Source organism: Polypterus senegalus, chromosome 6, assembly GCF_016835505.1.
Source record: "Polypterus senegalus isolate Bchr_013 chromosome 6, ASM1683550v1, whole genome shotgun sequence".
NCBI lineage: Eukaryota > Metazoa > Chordata > Cladistia > Polypteriformes > Polypteridae > Polypterus > Polypterus senegalus.
The window spans coordinates 71,961,465-71,986,629 of NC_053159.1; the positions used below are offsets into that span (position 1 = coordinate 71,961,465).

Consider the following 25,165-nt stretch of genomic DNA (forward strand, 5'->3'; position numbering starts at 1 on the left):
AAATCCTGATAAAGTTAGGCGTAGTTTCGTAACTTGGGAAAATTTACAAAATGCTTTCTCTCCTATCTGCATCACTCTTCGAATTCTGAACCAGTTAGGACCGTTCTCCTGCTTAGAGCCTTAAACATGTTACTCGCCTTACCCCAGTTTTGTGTATGCGTGTAACGAACGGACTTGGAATAGTTGGTTGGTTCGTTCGCGCATTATGATGACGTCATTTCAACAGCGCCACAAACGAGCGAAGACATGGCAGTCCGCAGTGTGTTTAGAGAGGGGCTCTTCAATCAAAAAGTGGCAATTGTGACTGGCGGTGGAACCGGCATCGGGCGGGCAATTGCTGCTGAACTGCTCTCGTTAGGTGTGTTTTTGTTCGTAAAATAAATTCACTTCTTTGCGCGGTTAATTACAAGGAAAGTGAGCAGTCAGGATAGGGGGTGTTTTGAAGATACCTGTGCCCCATGGAATGCAGGTGTACAAAACTCCGGGGAAAACATGCTCTCTCTGCCACGTGTCCACTTCTTAACACCATTTCTATGGATGAAGTAAAAGGAGTTGAGACCATCCAGACGTTCTAGTTTGACCGGAACAATCCCGATTTCAGGCTAGTCGCCCCGATGTCCTGAGAAATAACGGAAATGTAACAGTATGCCCGGTTTTAACAGGGTGTTCATAAAAGAAAGGTTTTAAGTATTACAAATATAGCTCAGCCGACAGACATCAAAACACCAATCACGCAAAAGAAAGGTAACGCCCACTTTAATTCGTATAGCTGTCAATCACGCCAGTCAATCGGTCATGTAGATTCCCCGACGGGTTGGATGTAGCGTTAAAACGTTCCGATCAGCCTGGAAAAAATATTTATACGGGAATGATTATCCATACTGAGCATCTCACAAATTAACCACACCGAAAAGAAAATGCGTTTTTAATCAGGGGCCGCAGCAAGCCTTACCTTTTTCAACCCAACATCTAATGGCGCGACTAAAGCTCTGTGAACTAATTGCGAAAGCCTTTTTTTCGGACGCTAACGGTGGAAAGTCGAGGGAAATTATTTATTTTACAACTGTACACATAGACAAAGGCACAAGTAACACTAAGAACTTATATAAAAAATAAGCATGTGGAATACAAACATAAATGGAATATAAATATGAAAATAAAGTACAATAAATCATCATTTACTAAGCTCTACAGGCACACGGTAATGAAATATAATACATTTTATGCATGTGAGTATCTTACAAAGCCCGTAGTATAAAAGATAAAGTAATAGCATACTGAGCTTGAAGTATTTCACATAATGATATTGCACGTTAAGTGAAAATAATAAGTTACTTGCTTAACACATCTTAAGCTGATGAAAATGTAATGGGATATTCATTAGAGAAAAGGGAACCCACTTATAGGGTGGATGATTGATCAGAAAAGGAGTTAGAGAGTCTGATGGCTGTGGTGAGGAAGGGTTTCCCGTGATGTTCAGTGGGCAGTTTATGTAAGTCAGTCCACTACAGAAAACGCAGGTCTGTCCAACCACAACACAATAAAGTGGGTGATTAGCATTTTCAATAATAAACTGAAATATAGACAACATTCTCTGATCTGTCACAATTTCCAAGTTGTTCAGTTTCACTCCTACCACAGAGCCAGCCTTCTGAATTAGTTTCTTTAGCCTCTTAATGCCTACTATTTTCATGCTGCTCTGCAAGCACGCCACAGCAAAAAAAAAAATAGCACTGGCCTCCACACACTCATAAAACATCCACAGCATAGTGTTGCAGACCCTAAAAGATCTGAGTCTTCGTAGGAAATGCAGCCTACCTTGACACAAATGAGCATAATGTTCACAGAAGAGTTAAAAAAAAGTGCGGAAACATTTTGAACATCCCTTGTGTGTATATATATATATATATATTAGATAGTTTATATATATATGTGCATAATAATGTGTCACTCTTGTTCCCAGCCATCCGTCTTACTTGACAGATTAAATCCGTTCAGTACTGGCCTTTTTCTTCAACAGTAGTTTTCTAACCACTGAACTTTGTTGGTGTGGATATTTTTTGGATAGTAGCACATTCTTAATACATCTGTGACATTGGCCAGCAAGGTTACTGGTGCTGACAAACTCCTGCCAGCTTGTCTGAGACCCTGTTTTGTGCCATGTTCAAAGTCATTTAAATCTTTTCACATCATTTTTACTTTTTAATGCACACACACAGTGTGGGTGTTGTCTGCCTGATGTAAACAACATTGTCTGCACAAATATTTTTTCCAGTAAAACAATCACATTACATAAAGACTGGATGAAGCTAATAAAGCAGATTTTCAGTTTAGCTGCTAGTTCACAAAATGAAACTTGAAGCAAAAAAATGCAGACAAAAGGTTCCTACATCGATCATAAGAAAGTATATCATGTTAAAACAGAAAATGAATATTGTTTGCTTTTGAACCTTCTGGTGTGTTAAATACGATCACATAAGACTCTCAGATCTGCTTATTGTCAATATATCCCAGACATACACAGCACTTTGGATTTGCCAATTTTTCTAAACCAGTGCTTCTTAAACTATGGGTCACAGGCATTTCTGCAGTGGGTCGGCACATGACTGTTTATTTATACGTCCCACACATATATGTAAGTTACATTCTGGCTAAGATAATATTACACTGCAGTAAGAGTAGTGCATCAGTTAAAAAGAATAAATGCTTACCCAATGTACTCTTCTGTGTCTCCTGTCAATTTGCATTAGGCTGCAGTGTCATAATTGCCTCAAGGAATAAAGAAAGGTTAACACGTGCTTCTGAGGAGTTATCAGTCAAAATTCCTCCATCAAGTCCTGCAAAAGTAACTCCTGTGCAGTGCAACATCCGCAATGAAGAGGAGGTAAAATGTTTTATGTTTTAACATGATTTATGAAGATTTCAGCGAGAAAAATGAACATTTAAAGTACTTACTTTTCAATGTTTTGATTTTCAGACAGCAGCAGGCAGTGATGTGGCTACACAGCACTCTTGTTGTGGTTCAGCTTTGGGTTTTGTTGTCATTCTGTGTACATTTTCAAGTTGTATTTAGCTGTGGACCCTTGCTGTTTTTCACATATTTGTGTCTTCAAATTCATTGATCTTTTTATGCATTTTGTTTGAACTAGTATCCTGTTAATGTCTGTTTCCGGACTTGTACTTACTGGTGCATAGTTATTTTCTAGCAATTTACAGCCATGGAACTGGACCAGGTCATTTAAAAAGACAGATGTGTTAATAGAAGGGGGAGTGGTGGTGCAGTTGTGCAGCACTGCTGCATTATGGATCAAATGTTTGAATTCTATGCCTGGTCATTGCCCATGATTGTTTGCATGTTCCTGTTGTGCCTGCAGCAGTTTCCTCAGCACTCTGAGTTTCCTTCCACATCCAAAAAGATTTGTTTGTTAAGTAAATTGGCAACTTTGATTTGGCCATATATGTTCTTGCCCTGTGATATACTGTCACCTTGTCCAAGGTGGTTTCAATGCTGCCATTATAGGCTAAAGCCTCCCATAGCCCTAAATCAGAAAAATCAGTTTTAAAAATATTCTGTTATGAATCAGTAATAGACTGTGGACTTGTTTGATAGTTATTTTCTATTTTCTTTGTTACATACTGTTTTAGACTGGCCATTCCACATTTCACTTTAATATCTACTTGCACACGACAAGGCCTTTTGTAGTGGACTCAACCCGTTAAGCCTAAACAATGATCAGGAAACAGCCCAAAAGTTTTAGTTGACAAGCAGCAGGAAATAAAAAGCATGTCGATAGGCATGTCTGGTGACAGGGCAGGGCATTAGCCCTCTAAGTTATACTTGGAGAGTCGCCAAAACCGGAGTCAGATTCCTTGTGTGTGTGCATACTTGACCAATAAATCTGATTCTGATTCTATTTAGGTGTGGCATCCAGACTCATTCAGTATTCCTTTCAAGTATTGCCTGGTAGGCAAGGCAAGGAGAACACAACTCAGCGGTGAAATATTTAAATACAAAACTTTTTCCACCAAAATGACAAAAAAATGCAATAAAACATTAGGTCTGTTAAGACTGTTTTGTTTCTTCATAAAACAATAGAAAATATTAGTTAAAAGCAGTAGGCTTGTAGGAGGCTAATTTAGCTTGATGACAAGCCCAAAATTAGATGCAAGAAAGGAGTTGCCACATTTAGGAAAAAAAAAGTTAGGATAGAAAATCATTAGGGTGGTATCCAAAAATGATATTCTAAATTGCTTCAAGAGTTTTTGGTTTCTTTTTATCATTTGCCTCCTTTATACCATGAAAATGAGATGTGGCATTTGCTAATTAATATACAAATAAAGTTCAAAGCTTGGAATCTTTAGTTTCATTGATGGCAGAAATTAAATGTCATCTTCTACAGTCATTTAGTTTGAAATATTTAATGCATATGTCTGTCAGTGTTTAATACAAAACATTATGGTGCAGTGTATGCTGGAAAATGGAATACCATACCATATATTTTATAAATGACACTCTGGTTGCAAAGGCCCTCTTAAAGTGGTCAGTCTGTATTTTCTCATTCCCTTCCATTGTTTTTAAAATGTAACTTAACTTGATGTAAGCTGAGAAATGGAAGTCATGCATTTTGGCAATTCATAACTATAGCAGTCACTTCATCAAGTCTAAAGTTTAAGTTACTACAGTGTGAGATTCCAGTTGGCTTCCACTTAGATTTTAGTTTTGTTTATTTTCTAGAGCAAAAATGATCTAAACTGAATTAACTTCCAGAACAGAAACTGTGTCTTGTTATTTTGCTCCAGAATAATACACTGTTGAATTATTAATTCCTTGACCCTAAAGAAGTACTTGTGTATTATAATATCTATTCCACTTGGCAACAAGTCATGCGTGGACTGTGGCAAATTAATCCTTTTTTTAGTTTAGAGACAACTGGATTTTGTTTGGTCACTTAATAATATATTTTTGTGCTGTACAGGTGAAAGGACTAATAGACACCACCCTACATCTTCATAACAAAGTGGACTTCCTGGTAAACAATGGTGGAGGGCAGTTTTACAGTCCTGCTGAATTTATCAAGGCAAAGGGCTGGAATGCAGTCATTGATACCAACCTCACTGGCACCTTCTACTGTTGTAAAGAAGGTAAGGAGCTTTTATGACTCTACAAACAAAAGGCATGTCGCAAAAAAGTGCAAGTCTAACTGTCTGAATAACTACAACCATGGACAGATTTACCATCAGGGTGTTCTGGGTATGTGCCCAGGGGCCCATCACAGCAATGGCCCTTCTACAAAGGACCGAACCCCCAAAAAAAACCCTGCTCAATTGAGGACAACATGGGCAATGATGTGATTAAGTCTTGAGCAAAAATCAAAAGTGAGAAATATATTGCTGCATTAAACGACCTAAAAGTGTGATAATCTGTCTACTAAGTAACTAAGTCAACCATGTTCCTGTAGAGCACTTTATCCAGCCTACTGTAGACTGCTGTCTTGCCAACCTGAACACATGAGATGGCCAGTAGTCTAGAACAGGGGTTCTTAAACCTTTTAATTTAAGGACCCCAATTAGAAAATCTTTACCATACTGAGACCCAGAGGATTATTGTCATAATGGCAGTGGTGTCTTATAGAGCCAAATAATGACAAAAGCCAAACAGAGAGCACCAAGGGCTTGAACGTTAAACAATAATTATCATTCAAAAAATAGAAATAGATTCCTGAGGTATATCACTACCAGTAGCAATGTTTTGTGTAAGCTTTACTAAATTAGAGAGAAAGAAATTCTTGGGGTGCGGAGCAAGGTATGATGATTTTTGAAATTGCCTATCTTAGTCCCTTGACTCATGGTACCAGTTATGAATGAAGCAGTTCAAAAATTAATTGTTGAAGGCAGCTTATTTAACATTTTCCAAATAATTTCCAATTATTAATACGTTTTTCAAAATGAGTTTAAAAATAGTTTAACATACCGTAGTTTCCATTTAACAATTAACTAAATAAAAAAAAAGCTAAATTACTCTCAAAAAATGTATGCACTGTTTTTATTTTATATGGATGATGGGATAAATCTTGCTGAAGATGTGGGCCAACAGTCCAGTTTGAAATGTTTTACTATTGACTGTCATCATGCTGCATGACTACTGATTACTTCATCCTTTTCATATTTTCTGCTGTTTTTATGATTCTCAGTGAGCTAATAAACACATCCTTCACACCACCAGTATATGGGCATTTAACAAACCACTTTAAAATAGCGTGACTAGAAGGAATTCTTCCTCGCCGAAGCCCATTAAACTTAAGGCATAATCTAGATATAGATTCATTGCATGCTGTAACGGGCAACCTGGCAGTTAGTCAGAGAGGAGCTGTCCATGACCAACAAAACTGCATTTAGCATATAACACTTACCATAGCTCATTGCAGTATATACCTGTAAATACTTCCACCCAATTCACTCACCCTTCATAACAACCTATAAATCGTCACATTCTTGTGCTGCATCCATTGTTTTCATTTCAACATTTAAATCTAGTGTTGCAGTCTCTTCCCCACAAAAGCTTGCCTGTGTCACTTCTTTCTGTGTCTCCCTTTCTTAATATGTGTTTTTGCTGTCTGTCTTTGTCTGACAGATTGTTTAATAGACAGTGAGATGGAAGGTGGGGAATGTTTATTATGCAGTATTTTCATGCTGCAGAAACAAAAGCTCTTAATGATGTGTGAACAGCATTGTTTCATAAACTGACGCAATAGTATGCTAAATAGTGGGTGGTGGCATATCCTTCTACACAGAATTCACACTTCGATGGACTTGGCTAATTTTACTACATACTTATGTGGCAACCCAATTCAGATGCGTCCGCAACCCATAATTTAAGAAACACTCGCCTAGAAAAATATAAGATTCCAGAATGCCAAAATCCCAATATCCTGAAATAAAGCCCAGTTAAGAGGTGGACAGTAATTTGCTAGCATGAGCCTGAAGAAACATATTCTTTTGTATTACACAGCGTGCCGCGAATTACAACCAAAACAGGTGAAAAGTTGCATAAAATTAAAGGTGAAACAAATTACACCGCTATCGATAAAACATTGATTTTTGTATGCCCAGAAAATGGGTCGCTGCATCTACACTACCACATTGATGACACCTGATTTAGATTTTTCTGTATATCTGACAAAGTAAAACACACATAGTATCCTTTTTTCTGAGATTTTACAAGACTGCATTGATATGTGGTACTGAATCCCATTTCAATTCATTTAAACTCTGATTTGATAGTCACTCGTGGAAGGAGCTCAAGTGTGTCATTTTTGTGCATCATATGACACTTTAAACAATCATGAAGGACGAAATGCACGGTCAGTTGCGCAGGTATATTCGAGTGTTGTTTGTATCAGTCGAATGTTTTTCAAAACTTGGGAGCCATCAAAGCAGCTAACAATACAATTCCACCACTCTTGGCTTCTATTGTGTATCCAAATTCTTCTCAATGTAGGTGGAGGTATATAATGCCATAACATTTCTAAGCTGACACACAATATTTAAAAAATGAGCTCTGACAAAAAAAACCTAAAAAACTAAAGAACACTGGCAGGAAACATATGTGTGGGTCCGTGTTTATACCTTACCTGCACTGTTTATCACACTTAAGCATTACATAAATTTCATTTAAGATGAATGTGTATTTAAATGCCCAGACTATACTTAGGCCGTGAAAACTAAACATTACAGACATCACATCAGATCAGATTAGGCCAGAGTTGATGATTTCTTCCACCTTGACTTTTAATGCTACGTTTATTTCTTTGACCTTCACTATATCCATATTTGCCAACCCCAAAGATTTGTGTTTTTTTATTATTTAGCTTGAGAAAATTGCTACTCATCCATTCAGAAGTGCAAGTAAGGCATTTATCAGGGAGGCTAGAGTGTCAGAGTCATCGGGTGTTATAGATAAGTAAACCTGTGTGTCATCTGTATAACTGTGGTAGTTCACCTCGTATTTTAAAATAATTTGGCCTAATGGCAGCATGTAGATTTAAAATAACAGCAAGCCTAGAATAGATCCTTTTTGTACACCATATAAAATATCATGGTTTACAAAAGCCAAAATTGGTAGAGAAATAATTACATTAGGCTAGCTTTATTATGAGCATTTTGATAATAAGGTAAACTACTGAGGGATGATAATCTTTTATTTGGCACAGCATCTGGTGAGACTGGCCTTTAAATGCAGAAATTTTAGCAATTCTGCATTCTATTCATGATGGTTTAATCTGTATGTGTCTTTTTGTTGGTATGGTAACACGTCCAATATTCTAAGGAAAATGCAAATATAGAATTAATTATATTCACATGAAAATCCACCGGAACTTGATCTATTCTAGTCCTCAATTAGGTCATTAGACTAGTACCCCACCTAGTGATCCCGGTATCTCTGCACCCTGGAGCCTCGCTTACCCTTAGTAGGGTTTGGTTTCCAGCATTTTGATTTTCAGGCCGCCTGTCCTCCTGTAGTGGCAAAACAGTCTCAGCTGTTCTAGCCTGGCAGAGTTACTGTATGCCAGTCCTCCATGGCCTTATATTGTTTCAAGTCAGAGAGACAGGGAGCGCAAACTTTAGCTGTATTGCCTGCCTTCTAGCATCCTGCAGAAGAATTGTAGACTTCCTTCCATTGTATCACAACCTCTTTTTCTGTCTAAGGTATTTCTGTAAGATTCCTTTTGGAGCACGGTCAACAGTGAACGGTCCTTCTACTCCCAACTGCTCCAGCATTTCTGCATTTGTGTACAGAGAAATTCTCCATCTGTCAATTTGGGTTTCTTTTTGCAAGGTACCCATTAAATCTGTCCCATGCCCAGTGTCTTCCTGTTGGCATCTTTGTCCTGGCAATGTCTCACCCACAGGGCATACAGCTGTTTGCTTGTCTTTGCTGCTTGTTGAGTGCCACAAATGTTAATGATATAAACATTATTTTTATCCTTATATTGTGTTTAATTTTCAGTTTACAATGCCTGGATGAAGCAGAATGGGGGGGCCATTGTGAATATTATAGCAGACATATTTAAAGGATTTCCTGGAATGTTGTAAGTCCAATTAAATTTTTATTGAACAATATTGCCTAGGATGATACAAATTAGCAACCAGAATAAATTATTTCTTTAACTTTCTCTAGGGAGTTAAGGTATAGTAGTGCATGGAAACATGTTTATATGTTGCAGAGGATTTACCTAATTTACCTTTCATTCAATTTTTAAAAAAAATATTATCCAGAAAAAGGATCAGTGATGTACATATCAATATAATAATCATCCTTTGGTTAAAAGAATAAATTACTCTTGAATGGAACAAAAGCCAACAAAAACCTACACACTTACTCTGTAAATTTACAGTGAGCCCAACATGAATGTCTTGTGGGTGGTGGAAGAACCCAGTGCAGACACGGAAGACACTTCAAGCACAGGTTAAGGCAGGTCCCTATTGAAATGAGGCAACATTGTTAACAATTGGACTACTTGGCCACCAGTATTTCTATCCATAATAACTTGCTTTTGAAATGAAGTTAGTTTCCCTCTGAATACTTCAGTAAGAATAGTACGAGTATCACATTTTAAGGACTTGTCTTTCTTCAGTTTTTGCAGTTGTTTTGTTTTAGTTCAGTTTCATCATTTTGGAGCTTACCCCTTACAGAGCAGAAGCACGCAGTTTTACTTAAGAGTGCGCAGTAATCTAAATTATCTGCTTTCACATGTCGGCAGGTGTACCGTACTGTGTGCCTACCCTTCTTGCAACGTGAACTGTTAACTGGACCCACTTAATCCAATATCATGATCACAGTATGCATTTTCCTAACACTCTTTTCTTTAGAAGATTATAGTAAAGTTAAAATTAAAATGATTTAATTCAATAAATTAAATCATTTACAAGAAAAAAGCATTATAATTGTTGTTACTATTAGTATTTGATGTAGTAAACAGTATTGATTGATGAAATTCTCCAAAGAGCTTTTTGCAGTGAATATGTTGTATTCGCTGGTGACCTTGTTTGATGCATATTTTCCTCAAAATTTGCACTGCAGGCAGTTTAGGAGAGCATTTTATTCCCCAGCACCCTATGATGCTTTGTGAGTTGACGCATAGAACTTTCATGCAATGTATTTTAAGATTGTTACAGAACTACTCCAGACATGCATGATGTCACCTCCCGATCAGTACTCTAGCCTTTTAGCCTGCTTGCATTTGAAAAACAAAAGTAGAAGAAGAAAGACTTGCAGTATTGTCATTTGAGGGGTAAACTAGCTGCCCATAATGAGAATATTAGGAGAATAATAGTTTCCAGCCAGCTCTGCATGGTTAATTTGCATGCATAATTAGCCATGCGCCCAAAACAAGCCTTAACATATATATATGGCCAAAAAAAATGTCACCACCTGGATTTAACTAAGCAAATAGGTACGAGCCTCCTATTGGATAATTACTGCATGGGTGATCATCTTTCAGCTGGCAACACGTTATTTAACCCCAACTGGTGCAATGAGTTGCTTCTCATTTCTTAAACAACGATGTCAAAAGACACATCTCGTGGTTGTGGAAAAGATGTTAGTCTGTTTGAGAAGGCATATATCAAGCAGAGAAAACATCTAAGGAGATTGCAGAAACTACTAAAATTGGGTTAAGAACTGTCCAACGCATTATTAAAAACTGGTAGGATAGTGGGGACCCATCGTCTTCGAGGATGAAATGTGGCCAGAAAAAAATCCTGAATGATCGCGATCGGCGATCACTTAAACATTTAGTGAAATCAAATCGAAGAAAAACAACAGTAGAACTCAGGTCTATGTTTAATAGAGTGTTTCCACACGCACAATGCGAAGGGAACTCAAGGGATTGGGACTGAACAGCTGTGTAGCAGTCAGAAAACCACTAATCAGTGAGACAAACCAGAAAAAAAGGCTTCAATTTGCTAGGGAGCATAAAGATTTGACTCTGGAGCAATGGAAGAAGGTCATGTGGTCTAATGAATCCAGATTTACCCGGTTCCAGAGTGATGGGCGCATCAGGGTAAGAAGAGAGGCAGATGAAGTGATGCACCCATCATGCCTAGTGCCTACTGTACAAGCCTGTGAGGGCAGTGCTATTATCTGGGGTTGCTGCAGTTGGTCAGGTCTAGGTTCAGCAACAGTATGTGCTCCAAGAATGAGGTCAGCTGACTACCTGAATATACTGAATGACCAGGTTATTCCATCAATGGATTTTTTCTTCCCTGATGGCACGGGCATATTCCAAGATGACAATGCCAGGATTCATCGGGCGCAAATTGTGAAAGAGTGGTTCAGGGAGCATGAGACCATTTTCACACATGGATTGGCCACCAAAGAGTCCAGACCTTAACTCCATTAAGAATCTTTGGGATGTGCTGGAGAAGGCTTTGCGCAACGGTCAGACTCTACCATCATCAATGCAAGATCTTGGATGGAACTAAATCTTGTGACATTGCAGAAGCTTATCGAAACAATGCCACAGCGAATTCATGCCGTAATCAAAGCTAAAGGCTGTCCAATGAAATATTAGAGCGACTTTTTTTTTTGGCCAGTAAGTGTATGTATATAATTTATTTATTTTTTTACTTATTGCTATTTTGGGGCCATTTTTTGAATTTTGTTAGTGGTTATCATTCTGTTTGCATCTTTTGATGTTTGAGGCATGATGACACAGTGGTTACCACTACTACCTCACAGCTCATATCACATATTTGAACACACTAATCAGTACAACAAAATTGTCAGATGCCTCTCCAGCCCTTAAAACACAAATGCACCATAATAAGCCACTGAAAATTAGTTCAGTTCCTCCTTCCCCATTGACCTCAATGCATTTCATGAAGTTTGTTGAAGTTTGCAAACATTCACTCCTCCCTAGTAGCAAAATACATGTAGTAAAATTACCCTAGGCTTAAAAATGTTACAGTTTTGTTCTGTTAATAGGTCTGCCAACCCTTAACATATCAGCTGATATTTCTATTTACATACTTACAAATTATAAATGTTATAATCATATTTATGCTTATGATGGATTATATGTTTAGAAACATAATGTAAATAAAATTCTAGAACTGAATTGTTAAGGCTCCCATGTGACAATCTGGGTCTGCTACCTAGTAGCTTTCAGTATCCTCTTGAACCTGGAACTATCCATAGTTGTTAACCTAGATGAGCTGGGCAAGAGGACACACACAGTCAGCAAAGAAATCATGCAAAGCATTCAGTGCTTTTATCAAAATTCAGACAGTGTATTGTATTAAAGAGTCAATGAATAAACAATCCATTAAACAATTTTGTGGTAGAGATTAAAATCAATAAATAAACCAGTAAAAACAAGGTTAAAATCCCAGGCAGGTTTCTTTGTTAATGAACAGTTATGAAACCCAGTGCCTATCTCTGAAATCTGGGGTCTCCTCATGCTGCAAGGTCCTAATAGGATAAGCCCGCAACAGTTGCAGGTTCTGTAGGACCCCCCTCCAAATACCACAGATGTTTCCCTCTGCCAGTACGCCGGTGTCAGAAGGGAGATGCTGCAAGATAGGGCCAATCCATCTCCTCTACGTTGTTCCAAGGAGCTCCCAAACTTCAGCCCCACACTGGAGTGTAGGCCTGCTGCCCGCTTCATTGAGGCATATACCCAGCCACCTGCCTCCTTTCCTGATGATACAGGCATTTTTTATTGAGTGATTTATTTCAAAGTCACATTTTCGTTCTTTTTTTTTTGCTTGCTATACATCATCTTTATCTCTAGATACTGTTTAAACAAAGATCAAATCTTGGTATGTCTACATGTTAAAAAATATTCATGGGGTTGCACTTACTTTTTGAAAGGTCTGTAGTAGATGAGTTCAATGCTGCTTTTTAGAATTTACATTATTGACATTATCCACAGACAATAAAATGAAGAGTCAAACATAAATTCTTCCAGCTAAACTGTCAAATTGCCTGTTGCATAGTGTGATGGGAAACTAACCTTTTTGTACAGCCAACACCATTCAAAGCACACTAAAGGCATAGCATCAAGTTGAGATGCAAGGATATAATGTTAAGGCAACTGATTTTGTTATTTATTGTATTGTAGTCTGATATGCATGTCAACACTTTAGGTGAGAAATAATAAAAAGTAATACATCGTGTGGTTGAACAAAGATTTTATTGTCTACTATTTGTAAATAAAAGGTGGCCACCTGACAGCAAGGGAAAGCAGATGATTCAAAGTATTATACTAGTTTGTCAGTAGGCGTTTCACTGATAATTTTTATTTCTTTGTTAACTAACCTCTAGACACACAGGAGCAGCTAGAGCTGGTGTGGAAAACATGACCAAGACATTAGCTATAGAGTGGGCAGCCAGTGGAGTGAGAGTCAATGCTGTTGCACCGGTTAGTGAAAAACTGTGGAATACTAATTATTGAATCGATTTACCTTTTATGGTTTGGCATAAATTTTGGTGGTGGATTCATTATTGATAAAATATGCAAATGTTAAAAATGTAAAATATTTTGAAATCTCACGATAATTATTGTAATTATATGAGATATGAAATATCATTACAACTAAACTGAATATTTTTGCCTTGGTATTTTAGATATGTTCAGACTTTATATTTGAATTAAAAAATATTTATATGTAATTGTGTTTGTGGTGATTACCTTTAAACAATCCATATATTTTATTAAATGCTCAGCAAAAAATACTTGAAATGCAGTAAATTGTATCACGTGTCATGTTGTTATAATGCCCATGTATAAATTGTTGAATTGACAGGGTACTATTGTTTCAAAGACCGCAGTAGAGAATTATAAAGATCTTGGCACAGCGATATTTAAAAAAGCTGTTCATCTCATCCCTGCAAAGAGACTAGGAGTTCCAGAAGAGGTATATGAAAATGCTTTGTATTCTTTTTTCATCCGGCAACTTATGAATGGAGAGTAGCATGTTTGTTTCCTACCATATGCCAGTAACACATTTGTTAGTGTAAGTGTGGGCTTGAAGTTTGACTAATGTGAATTTGTGGCATTATGTATGTGAAATGTGAATGTAAAATGTAAATGAAAGTGTCCCCGCATTGAAGTTAAAAAATCGAGAGTGTTCTTCTCTAGGTTTTCTCGTATACTCAGATATGGGGATGGATATTTGAGGAATAAACCACAAGAAAATGATTATATTTTTATATTATGTACATTAAAGAACTGTCAATATCAAATCAAATTAATAATATATTGAACAATTATTATAAAAGTAAAGTTGAATAAATCGGACTCATGAATAAAAGGTAAAGTACCACTTCGCCCAAAAGTTAATAGAAATCTAAGTTTTGTACTTAATAGTTGTATAAAAAAAACTTGGTTGACCTAAGTGAAAGTGTACTCAAGTTATCGTGTTTACACGCACACACACACACACACACAAACACATAGACATAATTCCAAAAATGGTATTTTCATACTCAGGGAGATCTAAAACTTGAGATTCATCAAAATTTTGAAATTGAATTTTTGGAGGATTCCAATACTTTTCCTATACTTTGTATATGAGAAAGTCAAGGAGGTCTAAAATGTCAAGATTCATCAAAATCTCAACATTGAATTTTTGGATGACTACAATACTTTCCCTATACTCCGTTTACGAGAAAGTAAAACACAAGGTTATTCAGATTTGATAAGTATTGGGGTGCTGCTCTTTAACTACTATAACCAAAAGTTCATTTACTATACAAAGTTTGAGAAAATCATTTACTTGCCTATATCATTATTTTTTGTCTAAGAAGCTCATTGTTTTTTTTTTATTTATTTATTTATTTTATTTAAACATTTCTCTGTCTAGGTTTCCCCAGCTGTTTGCTTTCTGCTGTCACCTGCTGCCTCATTTATCTCTGGTGCAACCTTAAGGATAGATGCCGGCCAGAGTCTCTACAGTGCTTTATTTGAAATACCTGGTATGCCTTGATCTGTTTCAAAAATTTTGGAATTTAATATTCATTTTAAATATTTAAACTTTTTTTACTCTATTTGGTCAGTTTTCTGTAGTTCTCTGCCTCTGGCAGCAATAACATCGCAATATCTGTGGGCATCTCTTTATATAGCCATTCTTTTCATCCATTTGCGTAATTTTTACTTTTGTACCTATGGACTGGACTTGCATACAAGTGACTCCAAAAAGACCCCTTACAGAAACAAAAATACTATGGAGAAAAAATGGTGAAATTAAGTATTTGTATTAACATTGACTTCTAAAGGAATTAATACACCCAAATTAAGATGGAATGATACATTTTATTTCATACTGAAACTGAGAAGTGTATATTTTAAGCATGAAGAATGAATACACAAGCCCATTTATCAAAAGCACTGTGAAGGCTAATTAATCTGGCCAAATCACATTCCACCATTGCATGTGCAGTTTTCATTACTGAAAATGCAAATGTATATGGCCAGAGGTGAGAAATTTGTGTATTATAGCATACTGATGTATAGAGTTGGCAGTCTACCATTTTCAATCAAACTAGCTTAATGTGGCTTCTTACCATGGTTGCTTGCCCATTTTTCAAAGCTTACATATACTTGATACGAAATGCAGCTATCAGTATCCTGGATTATCTGCTTCTATCCACAGTGTTCATTTCTTTGTAAACATTTTTGATTGTACTGCTTTTCCATTAGCAACAGAAACTGTTTGAATGTGTTTTTCCAATCATGAAATAACTGTTAATAACACTGAAGTAGGTGTTAGCTGTACTTAGATCACAACAAATGTAAATGAGAGATAACTGCATGTTTACCTGTTTTGTAGAGGTAGAGAAAATCACTCTAGTACTTTTTCTTTTTTTTTTTTTTTGCTTTTTTGTATTTGTATAATGATTTTTTTTTTTTTTGGCATTGACCGGGAACTGTTTTACAATGTAAAGGTTGCCCATTTTTTTTGATATTTGCCTGCACACTGTGATTACTTATTCTTACACTAGACATTAAGCCCGTTACAATAACGGGCGCTAGAACAGTAGTGCATAAACATTAGTAGGAACAGTCTATATTAAATGGCAAGGGACCCTGACCTCATTCTGTTTCTTGTCTTAATTTTTTTTTTTTTGTCAAAAATATTTTTGCAAGAAGCCTAAAGTAAAATAAAAATAAAATAGAAACATATGACAATACAGTAAGTATAATTAATATTGCCTTAGTGTAAACCTTTGTAACAATCTGTAATACACAAAATCTGAAGAAGATATTTAGGAAAAATTTTCTATTTTTTTTACCTCATGAAATTTTTCTATAAAATTTCATTATAGACAACATTTCTTGTAAATATTCTGTCTGAGTTTGGCAAGAGTTTGCCTTGTTCAGGACCATCTACAACCTTGACAACAACATCTGGAAAACTTCTAACTCTTGATAATGCAACATATAACTGACCGGGGCTGAATACTGGGTCTGGCAAGTAAATGGCAACTTTTTGTAAGGTTTGCTCTCCTGAGTGTCTCTCTTTTAGCGTTTTTCTGACGCTCATTTTCTTTTTCTTCAGTTGATCTATTTGTTCGTATTTTTTTTTTTTGTCTTTCAGCCTTTCTTTTGTTGATGTTTACTTGTTGAGCTGACCGTTCTTCCAGGAGATGTTACTTATATAGGATTTGATTGTCTGTGTCTTTTGTCCTACTTGACATGTCCTTTTTTTTTGGGTGGCATGTTGTTAGTAGATATGTCCGTAATATTTTCTCTTACAGTAATACTGGCTTGTATGTGGCTGTAATATGTGCCAGTGTATTGTGTGCCTTTACATTTCTCTTGCAGTAATACTGGTTTGTATTTCCATAAAATGCCTGTAATTTTCTCTGACAGTAACACTGGCTTTGATGTCCGTAATATGACTTTAATTTTCTGTCACAGCAGTGGTCAATCAACAGAGTGTCCACAGCAACTCATGTAATGTGTGGCGTGCAGTTGATAATCGTGACTGTGTCGTCTCCCCAGCAAGTATTTTAATCTGTGCTGGTGTGTAGCTGATTATTGTACGTGTGGCATCTCCCCAGCAACGGATTTTATGTGCGCAGCCACGACTACCTAATTAGCAATCTCCCCAGCAATGATGTCTTTTATTTGCTTATCATGCGCTGCCGCGGCAAGGCCATTCACTGTGTGCCCTTCTTCCAGTGTGTGTGCTTTATTTGCTTATTATGCGCTGCTGTGGATAGGCCATTCACTGTGTGCCCAGCTTCGAATGTGTGTGCGACCAAGGTGCCGTGCGCATGGGCGGGGCACGGTGCGATGTGCGTTGTGGCCCCGCGCATGCGCACTTCAGCAGAAGACACACACACGGACACCTGGGCGCACACAGGGCTTTTATTAAAGAGGATGTCTAAGATTCTAAGTCACTTTAAGCACTGTTGCTGGCAGTTCATCTGTGGTCCAGTACCACTGATACTCTGCTGAGCATAAAAAACTGGTATTACAAAAAAACAAATAAATCCAAACATTAAGCATGTGTAAAAACTGCACATAGAATAAAAATAAACTTTCAATATAGATTTAATTTGCATGGCTAAACGTGCTATTGTCAATTATAGAACATACGTAACATCATTATGTCCTCATTGAGGAGTTCTCAAGCTGGCACGATCTTCATGTACAGAGCAGAAACCAACCAAACCAAGGAAATTTCATAATGGTTCCATTATTATAAAAAAATGCAGTAGAACCAAACAGGTGACATTCTTGTGGAAACCAGCATCATCTTTATGATAAAACTGAACTTTCTCATTTACTGAAATTCACTTCATATGTAAAGTCCCTTTTCTGTTTACTTGACTACTTTTAGCTGGATACGTCTCCAAGTCTCCGTTATGGTTTTAACTCTTTCAGGGCTGCTGTCAACTTTTGTTAAAATTCAAGAGTAGAAGTTGGTAATCAGCTGTAAACTGCAACAAAACTCACCCTTTCATTTTAGTCCGACTCTCTTTGCTAGAAATAAAGTTACATAGCTTTGTTGATTTAACCTCGATTCCCTACACGTGCATGAGTAGCGAAGAGCAAACAACCTCTAAAATGGCACTGACATCTGGCGAGAGACCAAAGCGAATGTGCAAAGCAAAATACTCCATGGATGTTTTACGTAATTTCATTGAATCGGACTCTGGGTTTGATGCAAGTGATCTGGAGATGAAGATCAAAAACAGAAATGAGGTACCAGCATCATCTGATTGGTCTCCAGGAGCCTCATGTATAACGCCGTGTGTAGAACTCGCACTATAACATGGCGTAAGCACAAAAGCCGAAATGTGCTTACGCACAGAAAAATCCAGATGCAGGAATCTGTGCGTACTCCAACTTCCACGTTCTTCTGCTACATAAATCCCGATCAGCTTGAAAAGTAACGCTCGAGAACGCGCTTTATGTAACGCCCCAACTCCTCCCAGAATTACACCTCTTTGAATATGCAAATCAATATAAATCGCCCTTAAGCGCAGCCTTCTATGAAAAGACAATGGGAAAAGCATGGGGGAATATATAAGAATTTCAGCGAATACCAAGTGGAGGCAAAGGAAAAACATTTTATTTGTTTAATTAAACCATGGTATAATCAACAAAAGGAAGTTGATCAAGTGACATAGCGTGTTGGAGAAACTTGAAAACTCATGTTCACAAAATCGCACAGTGCCGGAAATAAAAAAGAAGTCACATATCAAAGTCGCTGTGAAAAGGCGAGTTGTAGCCCACTGTCTGAGTGTCATATGAAAGCTTATTAGGGTACAGAGAAAAAAAAAGGCACACAGTGGGGAAAAAAGCACGAAAATGTCAACTTCAATCTTGATATTTACACTTTAATCATGTAGTTTAATTTGTCAGTAATGTAGAACATCATAAACTTCATCTTAAAATCGTTTAATTAACCAGTTCCTCAAATCACATTGTAATTAAAGTAGCACGTCAAATGCTTTGTTTTTTATGTGATCTTCTATGTGCTCTATGTGTGAGAATCACTACTTGCTTCTTAAACCAGCTCTCTTCCTCCAACTGGATATTACAGCTCTCTGAATAACTAAAATACTGAGATGTATATGTGATATCATTTTCATGATGATAGGAGTTAAAGCACGTTATTAAACATGGGTTTCACGGCGCAGTGATTGTATGAGACCTTTGATAAAATAATTTATTGCAGCAGTACTCATGGGCGGCTCTAGGCTTGTAGTGGCACTGGGCAGAGGAAGAATCGGTGGCTCCTTCGCCGCCAATGTCAATAAGGTAGTTTATGCACGGTGGATGGCCACGTCTGTTGCGGACACTGCATAGCCTCCTCGTGCTCATGACACAAGCATTTAACTTTAGCCGAAATTTGTTGCTGCGTATTTAGCTGTGTTGTTATTTTCTCTTTCTGTTTTATATTCAATGTATATTGCCGTGGCCGCCCCTGTAGCCCAAGTAACTGATCGCCACACAATCAGCTCTGTAATAGACATTAAGCCATCTGTAAGCTTAGAGCGGTGATTCTTAAAAACGTTTAAGGAACATTGAAATATGTTCGTAGTACATGTTTAATTATTCTATCCTTCACAACAGTCACAGTTAAAGTTTTATCTGTATAATATAATAAACATATTTTGCTGCATTTCATCTTAAAAATGATATCGTCATCATATGTAAATACACGCTTTATAAAGTGGCTCAGGTTGTGCGATATTATAACTGTAGTGCAAGTTTACAGTGGGGTGATTGTACTTATAAGTACAAACAGTTCTACAAGGAGCAATTGATTGAGTTCATTTAAAGTTCTTGGGATGAAACTGTTTCTGAACCGCGAGGTCCGTACAGGAAAGGCTTTGAAACGTTTTGCCGTAGCTGAGGTAGCGTGTGCTTGAAGCTGTATACCGATAATTTTCTTTCTAATCAGCTGCTGCTGTGATTCACACTCAGATACAGTGATATAAATACTCCGAGTGGTGCAGTGAGAGTAATATGGAAAATGATTATCTGCTGTGGTAACCCTTAAAGGGAGCAGCTGAAAGAAGAAAAAGAAGAAGAAGGTGCAGTGAGAGTAACAATGCTAAAGCAGTTATGGTATTTGGAATACTATGGCTATTCCCTGGACCATTATATTGTTATAAGTTAATCACAATCAGATGCATTACACTAATAAACAATATGCGGTTAGTTTCAATGTATTTATAAAGCCGCGTCAGGAAAATAAGGAGTAACCACACAGGAACAGTAGCATTGCTTTGACGCTGGGTGCCGCCAGTCTGCAAAACTGAGCAGAGAACTTGCGTACGACAAGGCATGAGGTACCGTGGAAAAGTGCGTGGCTTTACGCCAAGTGTAGGTTTTATACATTGCGATTTGAACGTGGAAAAGTTCTTACACAACATTTCTGTGCGTACGCACCATTTATACATGAGGCCCCAGGTGATCGTGGTGCTGAACACTTTCATGTAGCTGATGTGCCTACAGCAGTGTTTGCCTAGGAGGACCACCATTTATGATGACAAGAGGTACAAACCAGGTTGCGTCACACTGCGACCACCACCGCCACCCACCTGCTCTGCAAAGATAGCCAGGCAGCTGACTCCACCATTTATTCCTGCTGACCATTCAGGTTCCCTCCAATGCAGCCACTGTCGCCAGAGATGCCCAACATGTGCCAACAGCAGCCACAGCACATAGCAACAGATGTTTTATATTGACTTATGTGTGAAACCATTGTTTTGTGTGCTTTTCAGAAAACTGAGTTTTTTGGAAAAATATTCAGCCCTCAAAGAGTTAAATATGAGATTGATCATTCTCACCTTTTTATGAAATATAACCTTGAGTCTCTGATCTCACTGTTAGAATGTTTTTTTTAGATAGACACTTCCCTCTCTGTTAGGCGTACCTCCTCCTAACCAGTTGAGATTAAAGTGACACTTCTTTGCTTCTCTGATTGTGAGTGTGTGGGTGTGTGTAAAAGATGTATTAAGGCATTTTTGGTGTTTTCACATGCAGTTTATTTTAATAAGAATTACAGTATTAAATTGAAAAGAAAGTAATCATCCTCTTTAGTTGCTCACTTTTACATTTTTAACATAGTTTCTTTCTCGCATTGGGTTTCAAATGAGTCCAGTTTGCTGTAAGTGTATTGAATATGACAAGAACTGACTGAATGCAATAGCAAGTTGTTTTATAAAGGTTGCTCATTTTAGATGCCTGGAAAAGCCATTGTTTCAACCAGAGTGAAAAGTTTTGCATGTGATTTTGTAAGGCAACATAATCTTATAAATATGAAGCTTTTCTTCAAAAAGGTCCTTAATTACAAATTACCTAAACACTTTCACCCTGTGATAGAACAAGCTTTCCTTATAGATTTGTTCAGGCATTGTGCTTCTTTTGAGCTCAAGTTGCTTCCTAAGGAGACTCCAGTGTGGAACAACTGACTGGCTACATGTCATGTGATGTGCATGGAACGTGGACAGTGGCCCCCAGTGAGGTACAACTTGAACTTCTAGACTTGCAGACTGATGCATTGCTGATCGAACACTTCAATTGAATAGAGAGTTAATAGAGTTAATAATTCCCACCAAGTTGTCATAGGCACAGAGAATCAGTGATTAATGCAGTAAAATGTATTTCTTTATTGTTTTTTTTACACAATCGGGAATTGTACATTGTGTTAAAAAGCATGCATAGTGTGAGTATGTTCCATGGTTCAATAAATCAAAATGTGTGAATATGTGGTCTATATTAATTTTATTATGGTGAAAACAGTAATATAACATGTTTACCATAATGTAACAGTTGACAGAATGTGTTTGGTCGTCCTCAGCAAGCTTGATCTCTCAAGTGCCCCCTCCCCCCATAAAAAATAGTTGTCCACCCCTGCTATCTTTCACCTAAGTTCATACAGAAAATACAAAGTTTGTCGTCAGCAGTCAAAGCCCTACATCTGTACACTAAAGTCAAACAAAGAAACACATCTACTAACTCTCAGGTTTATCAGTAATCTCAGATGGCAAAGAAGTACACTGTGATAACCTTAATACTGTCACAGTAGGGAGTCACAGATCAGTTCCAAAATTAACTAGAATAGGAGCACACTTTTCTCAGTACATTTTCTTGTACGTCAAAGTGAAGTAGATAACTTTTGATTTTTCAGAATTATAGTTACACGAAAACTCTTCAGTCTAAAGATAATATACTGTACTGTACTAGCCGAAGCCTGTCATAGCATACGGTGGTGTAAGAATAGGAACGGAAAACGGTGAGAAAGGAATTCAGTATAACAAAGGCTTAGGAAACCACCGTCGCAGTATAACGAAAATAGCAAGGAGCGAAACCACTGCCAATGGTCGAGAGAGAACCTTCTTGTAACAGGCTACGGAAAACACAGACATATACAGATAGACGCCGCATTCACTGTGTTGCCCAGTCGACACGATAAGTCAGTGCGTCCGCCCTATTGCGAGTGGTAAAAGTGCCATTTAAACTAATACAGGTAGACATGGAAACCGGGTTTTCTGATGAAAAAACAATAACGTTTTAAACGGTATCGTTTACATACAACAGATTTTGGCGAATCATTTACATGTAATTATTTATATCCATTTACACACTAAATGCGTGCGTATCCCATGGTCTTAGAGTTGGTGGGTGTGGCTGGCTGGCTGTCTTGTGTGCGCTCTCTGTCTTGCTTGCCCTTAGTTAGAGTTGGTGGGAGGGGCTCTGTGAGTTGGCGATCGTGGCTCTCTGTCTTGCGTGCGGTGTAAAGTCAACGTGGCTCAGAGGTGCATGTGGACTTTTGCACAGACGAAAGCGACTGAGGCTGCGTTTGGTGAGTTGTTGTGTGCCTCGAGAGCAACGCTGGACTCGGGAAGATGGTTACAGTTGGCGTGCGTGGCTCTGTCGTGCGTATCCCATGACGCGGTAGGAGGGCTAGAGTTGGCGGGCAGGGCCCTGTCGAGCGTATCCCATTGTCTTAGAGTTGGAGGGCAGGGCTCTGTCTTGCTTGCGCTCACTGTCTTGCATGCCCTCAGTGTCTTGCGTGCCCTTAGTGAATTATATATATAGATAATGGAAGGCATCAAACAAAATGTTAATAGAAGGACGTCTTTTCTGCAGCTTTAGTTTATGATAGTCATATCAGAGTTACAGCCCTCATTCGCTTACTTAGTATTTAATTCATAGACATCACTAGGTGTTTGGATTTTTAGAGAACTTAGTATTGATAATGTTTTTGTATACTTTGAACAAATATGCTTCAAATATAATCCTCAGTAGCACACTACTTTTTATGTTATATAGTCACCCAAAATTCCCTAATCATCTTTCGATACAATGGCTACACTGCAAAAAATGCATATGCAAAAACTAGACAAAAAACTTTAATGGGAAGCTTTTTTTTTTGCTTTTATTTAACAACAAAATCTGCCAATGGGGTAAGCAAAATTTACTTCACAAGATTTCTTAAAGTAAGCTAAATAATCATAAATGCAAATTTTTTGACAAGTCAATAATTCTTACAATCAGGAAAATAAGATTTAACTTTATAATACAAATACTTTTCCCTTGCTTACACTTAATTTTTTTGCAGTGTATGTACTTTAATAATACTATCTATAGTTACATCAGATACAGGATACGATTACACAATGAACAATCCATAGTGCTATTCTACAGTACATTGTTTGCATGTTGACTCAACTGGAACTATTCTAATCCACCCTCCATAATGCAATGGGAAAGCGATGTCTTCTATTATCTAAGGCTAGAAATAAAATCTAATTTTCTTTATGAGGAAATGTCTGATGCTCTTTCAGAATCTAATAAGGAATCATTAATGCTGTTCTAAAAATCGCTTCCCTGGTCTCTACACAACCGTTTTTCAGTTTTTGTTGACTTAGTCTTGCAATGGGTTTTTTTTTCCACATAGCTCTTTGAACTGGGCAGGGGAAGGTTGTTGAGTGTCAAATATGACTTAATGTAAATTAACTTCAAATATTAATATTTGGGGGGTTTTGTTGAATTTGTTTTTTACTGAACTGTGATGTTCTTATTAAAATCTGATCAGTAAGTTCATAGCAACTAATAAAACACATGAAGCCTGTTCTTTACAGTTACTGTGCATACTATATGTCATACTTGAGTGCTTGAATATAAAATGAAACTTGCTAATACATGATGAGTGACTGAAGGCACCTTGGCACTGCTGCCTCTTTGGTGCTAGAGGTTAAGTTCAACTACTTGCCATTTCATTGTCTTTGTGATTTCTTTTTCCTGAACTCCAGTTTTCTTGTCTCATATCACAGATGGGTATATTTCTTTTGGAGACTCATAGTTGTCATGGATGAATGTGTGTACTGTATATGTGTACGAGTGTGCCCTGAGATTGCCTGGCATCCAGCTCAGGCCCAGGGCTGTTCCTTGCCTTGTAACCCATGTGGCCACCAGATGTTGGCTGCATGTAAATCTGAATTGAATCACATTGGTCAGAATATGAGCAGATAGATAGATGACTGCTGTCAGACTTTAGGCAAAGTAAAATATGCAATAGATTGTGGTTTTCAGTCAAAAAACATCTACAGTGTTAGATGAATCTCTGAATTGGAATGAGTTTGCCTTTTACACTTTTTCTGTTTCAATATTACTGCAGATCACAATGCCTGGCAAAGCCCACCAGAAGGAGAAAATATGGATACATTTTTAAAAATGATGAATAAAGACTAGAAGAAAAAGATTAACATGGAAGAACTGACTGAACAAGAACAGGTCTATTTCAAATTTTGCAACTTCAGAATAAGAATATATAATGGATTACAATTTTTAAGATCCTCAAATAGCGTGAATCCACTTCAGAATGTGCACTAGTGTTGTTTTTTTTCTATTAATTTTGAGCTAATTTCTAGTTAACTAAAATGTTTGATTTCTATAGATTTATGTTCATTAAATTTATTTGTAAATGTATTTGTTTTCTTGTCTTGTGAATTTTTGTTCAGGTACTCCTTTACTTCCATAACTGGTGAGGCTAATTTTGACGAGTGTGTATGATGCCCTGGGTGTCCACAGCCTTGGCATCTACAGTCATCCAGGAACATCAATAGTTATGAACTAAGATGGACTAGGACTATGAGAACACAAACAACAAGTTATGGTGCAAAAAAAAA

The 25,165-nt window shown here is 37.3% G+C and overlaps 1 protein-coding gene across 2 annotated transcripts; it reads left to right on the plus strand.

The window, feature by feature from the left end:
• Nucleotides 1–229: 229 nt before the first annotated feature.
• Nucleotides 230–25,165, plus strand: pecr (peroxisomal trans-2-enoyl-CoA reductase). Of its 2 annotated transcripts, XM_039756324.1 has the most exons (9): nt 230–358; nt 2,751–2,884; nt 4,977–5,142; nt 9,008–9,089; nt 13,328–13,424; nt 13,810–13,920; nt 14,869–14,980; nt 24,655–24,770; nt 24,998–25,165. In XM_039756324.1, the coding sequence occupies exons 1-8, from the start codon at nt 247–249 to the stop codon at nt 24,726–24,728; spliced, it is 888 nt and encodes a 295-aa protein (XP_039612258.1). In that variant the 5' UTR covers nt 230–246; the 3' UTR covers nt 24,729–24,770; nt 24,998–25,165. The 2 variants fall into 2 exon arrangements, with proteins under 2 accessions (XP_039612258.1, XP_039612257.1); XM_039756323.1 differs by lacking the exon at nt 24,998–25,165 and having other exon boundaries at nt 24,655–24,965.